The sequence below is a fragment of the Stegodyphus dumicola genome, chromosome 11, assembly GCF_044657685.1.
Source record: "Stegodyphus dumicola isolate Sdum_Otavi_A_Nest chromosome 11, ASM4465768v1".
In the NCBI taxonomy this organism is placed as follows: domain Eukaryota; kingdom Metazoa; phylum Arthropoda; class Arachnida; order Araneae; family Eresidae; genus Stegodyphus; species Stegodyphus dumicola.
The window spans coordinates 49391898-49403109 of NC_140778.1; the positions used below are offsets into that span (position 1 = coordinate 49391898).

Genomic DNA, 11212 nt, shown 5'->3' on the forward strand with positions numbered 1-11212 from the left:
TTCCTAGCAAAATTCTGAAAATAGGTGAATGCAGTACAACGAAATTACCTTTGACAGAAGTTAGCTTAATAAATACATATATGGTTCCAGAATTCACGGGCCGGGAAAAAACCCATCACTTGTAGGGATGATTTTAGAAGACGACTGTCAACAGGGTGGAAGCAAAATGTATCATGGCGACTTCATGTCTAAAAACGCGGAAAATACCTTTTCATTTAGATCACAAACAGACTTATCTTGGGTTTACTCTAGAGATATAAAACAAGTGTTAAATGACACTGTGCTTACCCGCAGATATACAGATTTCTTTAAAACTTGGATTTTAAATTTTTTCCTAATTTGGAGTAAACTGTTTTAAAAAGATGTTTTTTTTTTCGGTGTCTATTTTCTAATTAAACACCTATTCTGAGTTTAAACTGCATTGTAGCATTTATTTATTAAACTCTACAACATGAATTTTAGTGAAGATATTATATAACACTGAAAGTGATATTAAAAGATGCTTAACAAAAATTGAACCCCATTTTAAAAAGTACCCCATTTTCGGAAAATGACCCTAATATCTTATAAATGTTAATTCATTGAAATAAATTTCCTTGTAAATAATAACCTCATTAGACATACTTTGTTTCAGCCATATGTGTAGGTTGCCTTTATTGGCAGTAAGCATTTCTATTTAGTACAATCCTGTAGGAATGAAATTGCTAAGAAACATAATTAAATCACATACATTACTGTCATTAACTCTATCCTGTCAAATACTTCTTATATTTAGATGTAATAGCTAAATAATTTATATTTAGATTTAAATTCATTAATTTATATGTAATATATATTTATAAGATGCAAACTTAAGTACTTGTATGTATCTCTTTTTCTTTTTACTTGGTTCTTTCAGCATGTTACATGACAAATTTCATAACTGCTATGTGGTATGAACTTGATATCTGTACCAGAATGTAATATATTATCTAACCTTAGAAATAGAACTCATTTTAGTGAAACGCACCTTCACTAAAATAATTTTCTCCTCTTCATTTGAGAAGGCAATTCGAAACATTTTTAATCCACTAACTATAAATGGAAATGAGTTCATTTCCATTTATGATTTTCCATTCATTTCATTCACTATGCATTGAAATGAGAAAAGTATATTGAGTACTGGAGTCTTAACCAAGATTTTATTACAGCTGTAAAGAAAGGAAATTACTACAGTCTAAAGTCGTTAATCCGGACTCGTCGGGACTTCGACGATTCCGGATTATCGATTTTTCCGGATTATAGATCATCAGTTTAAATCTCGTAAGATGGCATGCAGAAATTCTAAAATTAAAAATATGAAACCGTAATTTATGAAATAAAGAATAATTATGATCTAAAGGGTATCAAAATTTACAAAAAAAAAAGCTTAATATTTATTTGTTTACCTTATTAAACATTTCTTTCAATGTAAGTTGTTTAAATTGCTTCGTTTTATGTGATAATACTTTCTCTTTAATTCTATAAACAGACATAATTTCTTGTTCAGTTACAAAGTTCCGCTGTTCAAGTCCCGTTAATTGCTGTGCCGAGAATACCGACTAACTTGTCAATCGAAATTTTTTCGTTTCCACTAACCTCTCTGCCACATTCTTCATGTCTTTATCCATTTTTTGCAGCAATTCCACTTTTTGTTTGTTGGACATCGAAACATACTTTCGTTTTGTAGATCCTTTGGAAGTTCCAGCATCGGAAATTCTATTTGACATAACCGAAAGTTCAAGTTTACTTTTATAAAATTGCTCTTACAGTCTGCAAAAAATAATAAGCGGGATCCAATTCGAAGTTTAAGGAACAACGCAATCATTAACATTAACTGAAATATATAATTTGATAATTTTAGTTTACACCGTCCGTTATACATTAAACGCGCAGGCGAAAACATATTCTGCACTTGCGCACACGCATATGCGCAGTAGTCAAGGTCTTACGCGCCCGCGTAAAACGCCTGTGCCAACGCGGCGCATGCGCAGAAAGTTTTTAGCTTTCAGGTCCGGATTATAGATCATTCCGGATTATGGGTGTCCGAATTAACGACTTTTGACTGTACTGTAAAAAAAAGTGGAAAATTTTAAAGCACAGGACGTGGTACAAATGATGTATCATGTACACTAATTTTATCTCACAGAGAAAAAATACTTAATTAAATGGCAATTTAAATGTTCGCGTATGTCTCTGACATGTGTCATAAGATGAGTTTCGCTCGTCAGGCGGCCCAGACTGTGTCATAAATAAATATCTCTGACATGTTCATTTATATTTAGAGATGCATTGACAATTCTGCACGTAAACACATTTATGTAGTAGATAATTTTTTACAATCAATTACTGAATAAACCAGTATGACCACAAAATTTTATAATTAATACTCAAACTATTTATAATTTTGTGTTTAGCTTGCTACTTTAAATATAAAACGTTTATCTGGCAAATAACATTAAATAGTGTTGTAAATGTTCATACATAAATATAAATAATGTGTCTGCCTGAAGGAGATAACAGGTTCACATCTGTGTTTACTATATACTTATAGATCAATTAATTTGCATTGTATGTGTTTGTAGACACATCGATAAGCATTGAATATTAACCCGCAGGAAAGCGTTTGGGGTCTATCATACCCCACCCTACATAAAAGTGCAATTTTCCTAACATGTGAAACTGAAATTCTGTGCTGCATTCAATAGCTGAGTTTCTAGTTGTGGTTGACTTTCAGAACCGCTTTTCCTTTGTTTTCCAGAAAATGATTGATCCATATTTTGTTGGAACTGGGATATGACACACTCCACGCACCTGTCCACGTAAATATTTTTCTGACTGAATATTTAGTTCAGAAATTTATTTCTAAAGTGTAACAGTGAATATTTCTACTCGCAAGCAAATGACATTAAATTCTTAAAGATTTCTAATCGCAATATGGCAAAAAGAACGACTCCTTATGAATTGGAGATTCAATGCTTGTGAGATTTATTAAAAGTATTTGAAAGTGATGAAGACTGCATTTCGGAAACTGAAGATGAAAATAGGAATATTTTCTACACTGTTTTAGTTTTGAAAAAGATAACATTAATTCCTGATGTTCCTAAAAAAGGAAAAACTGTTCTTATGCTTTCAACATTATATAACGATCATATTATAGATGATACTATTGGAGAAAATAAAACATCAGGAATTATATATTTTTATAATATGACTAAAGAGCAGTGAATGTGGGGGATGAAACGTCAGCCAATTATTCAATTGGCAGAATAGAAAGGAGGTGGCCAATGTTAATTTTCTTTCCTGCACTGAATGCTGCTGCAATAAATGCTTGAATTATATTACAGTCAAGCAGAAACCGATGTCTGCTTTTGAATCACTTAGCATTACAATTAATGAAAAAAAGTATTGAACAAAGATCACAGATTAAAACTTTACCAAGAAACTACTGATGTACTGCATGCAAAACCAAAGCAGAAGTTTCAATGAGTAATTCAAACGAATACATGAAATTCAAAACAACTAAGTATGAAGGATGTCATAAATGCCCTCTAGCCAAGGACAGAATGTGAATGCAATGTTGAAAATGTGAACACATTCTGTGGCAAGAACATATGAATGTATTTCGTTCAAAGTGTAAAGAAATAAAATAAGCATTGTGTATTAGAGATGCAATAAAATTTAGAGTCATAATGTTTATTTTGTTTTTATTTTCATTTACCGTAATTTTAACTCTTAAGATTATTTTGGAAATTAAATTTTTGAAACCCAATTATTATTCCCATATTTATAATACACGAGAATGTGAAAAACAGCTTCAAAACTAAATAAAACTATTTTTATCGTATTTTAAATATTGGAGCATGTGATATCCTAAGCGCCCACTCTAATAAATTTTCTTGGTGCAACTTCTGCCGGGTTGAAGGCAATGATATTTCTTGAAGAAAGATTATTGCATAGTAAACATATTATTTCTAGTGAATGATGTAAAATTATTACACTCTGATTACTTATGAAATACAAAAGATAAGATATTTATTTATTTAAAGATATTTGAAGAAATTTTGGTACTTCCATATTAATAAAACCATCTTGGTCCAATTTTTTTTTTTTTTTACAGCTGAAAATGTAAAAATCACTTCTTGGCTCGAAGGTGGTAGTTTTGATACATTTTTTTAGAGAGATTTCAAAACTAACAATATTTGTCATACGTTCGCGAAAAGCACATGAAAAAGCAACATACTTCAGCGAATGGAATTATAAATTTTAATTGTTAAATAAGGATGACATTATACAGTAAGAGAATGAAACATTTACATTTGTCTCCAAATCCTTCTAAAAATTGTTTCTGCTATTCTCCTCCCCAAGCAACCTGTTTTGCATCAGAAGACTTAATAGACTCAGCATAGTGGAACACTGGCCATCTACCAAACTAATTTTCTCATTGTTCCCTTTAGAGAGTTTTTGACAAAAATTTTTACTTTTATACTTGTACTTGATGTACTAAGTATTAGAAATAAATTAATAAGTAAATCTAAAGCTATTTCAGGAAAAGTTAACTTTGAAGAATTTGTATAAAGTGGCACACTGGCAACACTCATTCCATACCATACATTTCATATGCATATATGTTAATAATAGATTTAAAAAAAAAAAAAAAAAAAAAACTTTTCAAATATCGAAAAGGTATTTAAAACATGCAATAGCAAACTTTCACAATACAAATTTTAGAATACTTATATTTAAATATCTCCTTAAACTCAATACATTTATTTCTTTAGTTTCTAGGGCTGTAAATAATGGTAAAAGACATTTTCAGCAATAATTAAAAAGATATTTATTAAATAAAGCAAACAGCAATGATACTTCAAACAATCCCATGAAATAAAATTAAAATAATCCGACAAAATTATATTCTGTTACAACCATAATTTTGGAGATTAGAATACTTATTTCTGTTAGATTTCTGTATCATTAGATTATATCTGAGGCTTATTTTCTTGTTTCTTATTTTGCGTTAACACAAAATTTAAATATAGTTCTGTTTGTGAACATCAAATGACTATAATTTTTACACAGAATATCTCTTGAGTTAAAAATAGAGACAATAAAGTACAAAATTTTTCAGATTCTTTCCTATTCTTAAGTTGAATTATAAAAGAATATTTCTCTACGCTCCCTCAGTGAATTCCAAAATATATTTAGGCTTCCATTTCTCGAAATGTTGATCTCTGCAAGTACTTTCAAAACAAAGCAGGAAATATAAGATAAATATCAGACTCTACTTCGGTATATGCATATAGTTTTAATGCATACAGAAAAAATGTGCGTGTCGTTGAAAATTTAAAATTATGTTTCCTTCTGGCAATTTAAAAATAAACTGTTTCTCAAAACATATTTAGTAGATAACTGTTTCTTAATTCTTACATTTATGGAAAAGATAATTTAAAAATGGCTTTTTACATATTTATGCAGATGGGATTTCTACAGCACTGATATACGCAAAAGTGATTGAAGGATTATTCAAGTTGAAACACTTATTTTTATGCCTAATCACAGAAACAGGGCCGTTCCTAGACCATTGACTGCCCACATACTTTAAGATTGCTGCCCCCAAATTTTAAGAAAAAAAGCTCAATCATTAATAAAATTTTTATTTCATACTCACTAAGTACTTACATATGAAAAGAACATATAAAAAGTATTTAGCTATGAAAAATAATTACAATGAATTAAAAATCCGGCCGCCCCCGATTTTTGCCACACGCATACTTTTACGTGCTACACTAGGTACACCCCTTGCACAGCACTATATTTAAATTTTGTGTTAACATACAAAAAATGCCAAATATAATAAAATACACTTGCAAGCTACAGCATGCATATGGTGATGAAATATTTAAGCATTCTTCAGCATTTCAGAGTAACAAGAATTGGAATGTGGTAACGAGAATGTTAGTATACTCCACAGGAATCAGATGTCGAAGCATAATACTTAATAACAGACAACAGACAGGGACATATAAGTAAAAACATATTTCAAACATTTGATTGGACCCATGAGGAAGAAAAAAGCATATATGTTTGCGTATGTATATGTATGCATATATATATATGAAAGCAATAAACTTAGCACAATTCTTTTTATAGATGAAAATTTTTTAGATGAAAAGTTAAAAGTTACTTATCGGGTGCAAATTGGTAGTTTTCAAGCCTTTATTTCAGAAAAATTCTGAAACTGTTGGTATTTATTATAAATTGGTAAAAATTATCAATACATCAAAAGAAAATATACTTGAGAATAGAAATTTGAATTACGAAATAAGAAATTTGTGATGAATTAAAAATAAAACACATTCGTTTTCAAATCTCCGTTATAATTTTATACTTTTTTCCTCCCCAAATACAGAGCTATCTGTTTTTCCCAAAACAAATGAGAGAATGGGGTTTATTCACTACTTCGCTAATCAGAAAAAGCATTTTCTCATTGTTACATTTACAAGATTTTCATCAAATTCTGTGTTCTTGCAGAATTGTAGAAAAACTGCTTGCACTTTCTGTAATGCCATATTTTAAAACTAAGGCAAAAAAAAATAAATAAATAAATAAATAAATAAAAATAAATAAAATAAATAAATAAATAAAATAAATAAATAAATAAAAAATAATAAATATCATGATATGTTTATAAAAACAGTTGGACTTTGGAACACAACAAAAAAGAATTCACATAAAATGGCAGAAGTGCTTGATTGAAAGATTATTATAAGCATGATTGCTGGAAGAATGGTTATGCACAATGTTGCCAGAGTTTGGCATATACTGAAAATATGGCTACTTGTATAGGTATGTAAGTAGGCTGCATCAACACTTAAATATTACATAAAGAAACCTTACTTCTTCATGAAATTTTGATTTCTTTCAAAGACACTAGAAGCTACATAGTGGTATCAAGTAAACAGTTCACAAATAATTTTTTAAACATTCGATACTGAACACATAATCTTACAGAAATCTAAGTTCTAATCATTCTGAACATTATAAATGCTAATGATAAAGAGAAAAATACTTAAGTCCTACAGCACTATAGATACCACAAAAATATAAATTTTATATTCTGTACTTTTTAGAAAACGCATTGAAAAAATGTATTCTATTCAGTGCAAAATGTGAATGAAATTTCCATTCAAATGAAAATATTCAAGATTGCAAGTTTTCAAACAATTAATGACTTTACCTGAAAGGACGGAATGCGATATCAATAAAATTATCTTATTCAAAACAGTATAATCAGTGTCTAACTTTTCATTGTTTGTATATGATGTCTTAAGCTTTCATTACTCGTTGATGTAAGAAAATGTTGCTTTAAATCAGCAGTTTAAAATGACTTATCTCGCAACCATCAAGTTTCTTTCTCGCGGAAACAACTGATTTCTTAAAAATTGAAATGAAACAACAAGTTAAACACACCATATACAAAAACATTTCTCCATAGCACGGACAGGTATTTATTGCACACATAAACAAAGGTTCTTATTAATTTAACTTTTCCACAAAAAACATTAGCCTTCTTATTATGTGCTGACATAAGACTTCCAATTTTTCTCTAACACAAGTGATCTGTTACACATCTACCTTATAGAGTTTCTCTCCGGTGTAAATATAGTAGATGCTTTTTTAAACTAGATTTTTCAGTAAATGTTACATACATCACACACATAAGGTTTCTCTCCAGTGTGAAGAAGCATATGATTGATTAAAGTATAGTTACAAGGAAATGACTTGCTACATACCTCACAAACATGAGGTTTCTCTCCTGTGTGAAGAAGCATATGCCTGTTTAAATGATCTTTCCGAGTAAATGACTTGTTACAAACATCACATGAGGTTTCTCTCATGTATGATAAAGTATATGGTTCTTTAAATCAGATTTTTGAATAAATGATTTTGCACATACCTCACACACATAAGGTTTCTTTCCTGTGTGAACAAGTATATGTCTGTCTAAATGACATTTTTGAGCATACGACTTTTTACATACCTCACACACATGAGGTTTATCTCCTGTGTGAAGAAGCATATGCCTGCTTAAATGATCTTTCCGAGTAAATGACTTGTTACATACCTCGCACACATGAGATTTCTCTTCTGTATGACAAATTAGATGCTTCTTTAAAACAGATTTTTGACTAAAGGACTTTTTACATACCTCACACACATGAGGTTTATCTCCTGTGTGAAGAAGCATATGCCTGCTTAAATGATCTTTCCGAGTAAATGACTTGTCACATACCTCGCACACGTAAGGTTTCTCTCCTGTATGACAAATTAGATGCTTCTTTAAATTAGATTTTTGAGTAAAGGACTTTACACATACCTCACACACATAAGGTTTCTTTCCTGTGTGAAGTAGCATATGATTGTCTAAATTACTTTTATTAACAAATGACTTGTTGCATACCTCACACACATGAGGTCTCTCTCCTGAGTGAAGTAGCATATGTATTTTTAAATAACTTTTTTTAACAAATGACTTGTTACACACCTCACACACATGAGGTCTCTCTCCTGTGTGAAGAAACATATGCTCGTTTAAATGAGTTTTCACAGTAAATGACTTGTTACATACCTTACACACATGAGGTCTATCTCCTGTGTGCAGAAGCATATGCTCGTTTAAATGAGCTTTCCGAGTAAATGACTTGTAACATACCTCACACACATGAGGTCTCTCTCCTGTGTGAAGAAACATATGCTCGTTTAAACTAGTTTTCACAGTAAATGACTTTTTACATACCTCGCACACATAAGGTTTCTCTTCTGTATGACAAATGAGATGCTTCTTTAAAACAGATTTTTGACTAAAGGACTTTTTACATACCTCACACACATGAGGTCTATCTCCTGTGTGAAGAAGCATATGCTTGTTTAAAGGAGCTTTCTGAGTAAATGACTTGTTACATACCTCACACACATGAGGTCTCTCTCCTGTGTGAAGTAGCATATGCATGTTTAAATTACTTTTTTTAACAAATGACTTGTTGCATACCTCACACACATGAGGTCTATCTCCTGTGTGAAGAAGCATATGTTCGTTTAAAGAAGCTTTCCAAGTAAATGACTTGTTACATACCTCACACACATGAGGTCTCTCTCCTGTGTGAACTAGCATATGCAGGTTTAAATTACTTTTTTTAACAAAAGACTTTTTACATACCTCACACACATGAGGTCTCTCTCCTGTGTGAAGAAACATATGCTCGTTTAAACGAGTTTTCACAGTAAATGACTTGTTACATACCTTACACACATGAGGTCTATCTCCTGTGTGCAGAAGCATATGCTCGTTTAAATGATCTTTCCGAGTAAATGACTTGTAACATACCTCACACACATGAGGTCTATCTCCTTTGTGAAGAAGCATATGCTTTTTTAAACAAGATTTCACAGTAAATGACTTGTTACATACCTTACACACATGAGATCTATCTCCTGTGTGAAGAAGCATATGCTCGTTTAAACAAGCTTTCCGAGTAAATGACTTGTTACATACCTCACACACATGAGGTCTCTCTCCTGTGTGAAATAGCACATGCATGTTTAAATTACTTTTTTTAACAAATGACTTGTTACATACCTCACACACATGAGGTCCCTCTCCTGTGTGCAGAAGCATCTGCTTGTTAAGTTCCTTTTAGAGCAAGTGGCTTATTACATACTATACACACATAAGATTTCTTTCCTGCATGTAAGTCGCCAAAAGTAGCCAAATTCCTTGTGCACTGGATACTAGGATCAAAGAATTTGTAAGGGTCAGCTAGGATTAAACCAACATATTCATGTTTAATGTGCTCTTTTGGCCAAATGAGTGTTTGCAGATGTTTGTCTAAAAAACTATATCTAATTGACTTCTTGCATACCTGACACAGAAGGTTTGTTTGCCATGTCAATAACTATATATAATTGCTTAAATAATTCTTTAGTCTAAATGACTTGTTATACACGGCATACACAGAATATTTGTCAAGCATATGGACTTTGAAACTAGAGTTGTCCGCAAATGATTTATTACATATCTCACATTATGATTACATCACATCCTGCAATAAGAAGCAAATGCAGATTTATTTCATGCTTCTGTCATTTTACTCATCCTCGCGAGTGTAGGTTGCTCATCATGAGCGCTCCGACTACGAGGAGTGAATCGAACGACGATGTGAATCTCTCGATGGATGTTAGCGCCCCTTCAGAGTCGCCTTCTATCAGGAAAAGCTGTGTTGGATTACCGCACACTGATATTTTGGATACTAACGATAATGACAATTGGATTAATTTTCTGAACGATTTGGAAGTCAATATCGCGACAGACAGACAGTCAAAGTAAACAGATGTCTTTTGTAGCAAAGACTCTCCTTAGATATTCTTTGTTTTGTTGCATCCGCTAAGTCTTTCTGCACCGATGGGCGAAAAATCAAGCATAGGTGGGAAGGAAAGGTATATAGAAAGATGGGCAATTTCGTACTTCGTATATTAAATACGAGTTCGAAAGGCCAGGAAGAAAAGATGGGACAAAATAAAGTCAAAAATAAATGGCCCAAAAGTAATGGAGAGGAAAAAAAAAATTATATTTATAATTTAAAAAAAAAGGTTTTTTAGAAAGAAAAGGAAAGGAAGTAAGAAAATTTTGTTAAAAAAAAAAAAAAAAAAAAAAAAAAAAAACTACGATTGTGTCCATAGTCCGTCACAATTATGTACAGACCACTCCGTGGTCTCCGTGGTACAGAGAAACGCCAAATGTGTACAGAAAAGTGTACCGTGACGTGACGCTCTTCTGTCTGGGTTACGATATTTGGCTTCTTATCATATTTCGCGGTGAATTATAACAAAGATTAACAATTTATCATGCAATGTAAACAAACATCGAAGATTTCGTGTTAGAGTGCAAACATTGTTGTAGTGTTTGCTTATTAATTATTTTCATCTGATGATAATTCAGTTAAAATTACTCACAAAAGTTTGATAGAACATGTGAGAACTTCCATTACTTTCTTTGAATTAACATTTATTTCCTTCTAAACATATTATCAATAAAAAAAAAACAAAATAATCTCAATTTTTAATATCTCTGTTAGCACTTCATATAATTTTTTTACTGGTATGAAAAAATTTTGTGCATATTGATTTAAAACTATTA

The 11212-nt window shown here is 31.3% G+C and overlaps 1 protein-coding gene across 1 annotated transcript; it reads right to left on the reverse strand.

Annotated features, from left to right (window-relative positions):
• Positions 1–4076: 4076 nt before the first annotated feature.
• LOC146993952 (uncharacterized) lies at positions 4077–10455 on the reverse strand. The gene has a single exon (XM_085826663.1). It carries the CDS (start codon positions 9692–9694, stop codon positions 7913–7915), a length of 1782 nt encoding a protein of 593 aa, XP_085682789.1. The 5' UTR covers positions 9695–10455; the 3' UTR covers positions 4077–7912.
• Positions 10456–11212: the final 757 nt, after the last annotated feature.

Excerpts from the sequence above, each read along its gene's own strand:
- LOC146993952 (XM_085826663.1), bottom strand. The coding sequence starts at position 9,694 with ATGCTTCTGCACACAGGAGAGGGACCTCATGTGTGTGAGGTATGTAAC.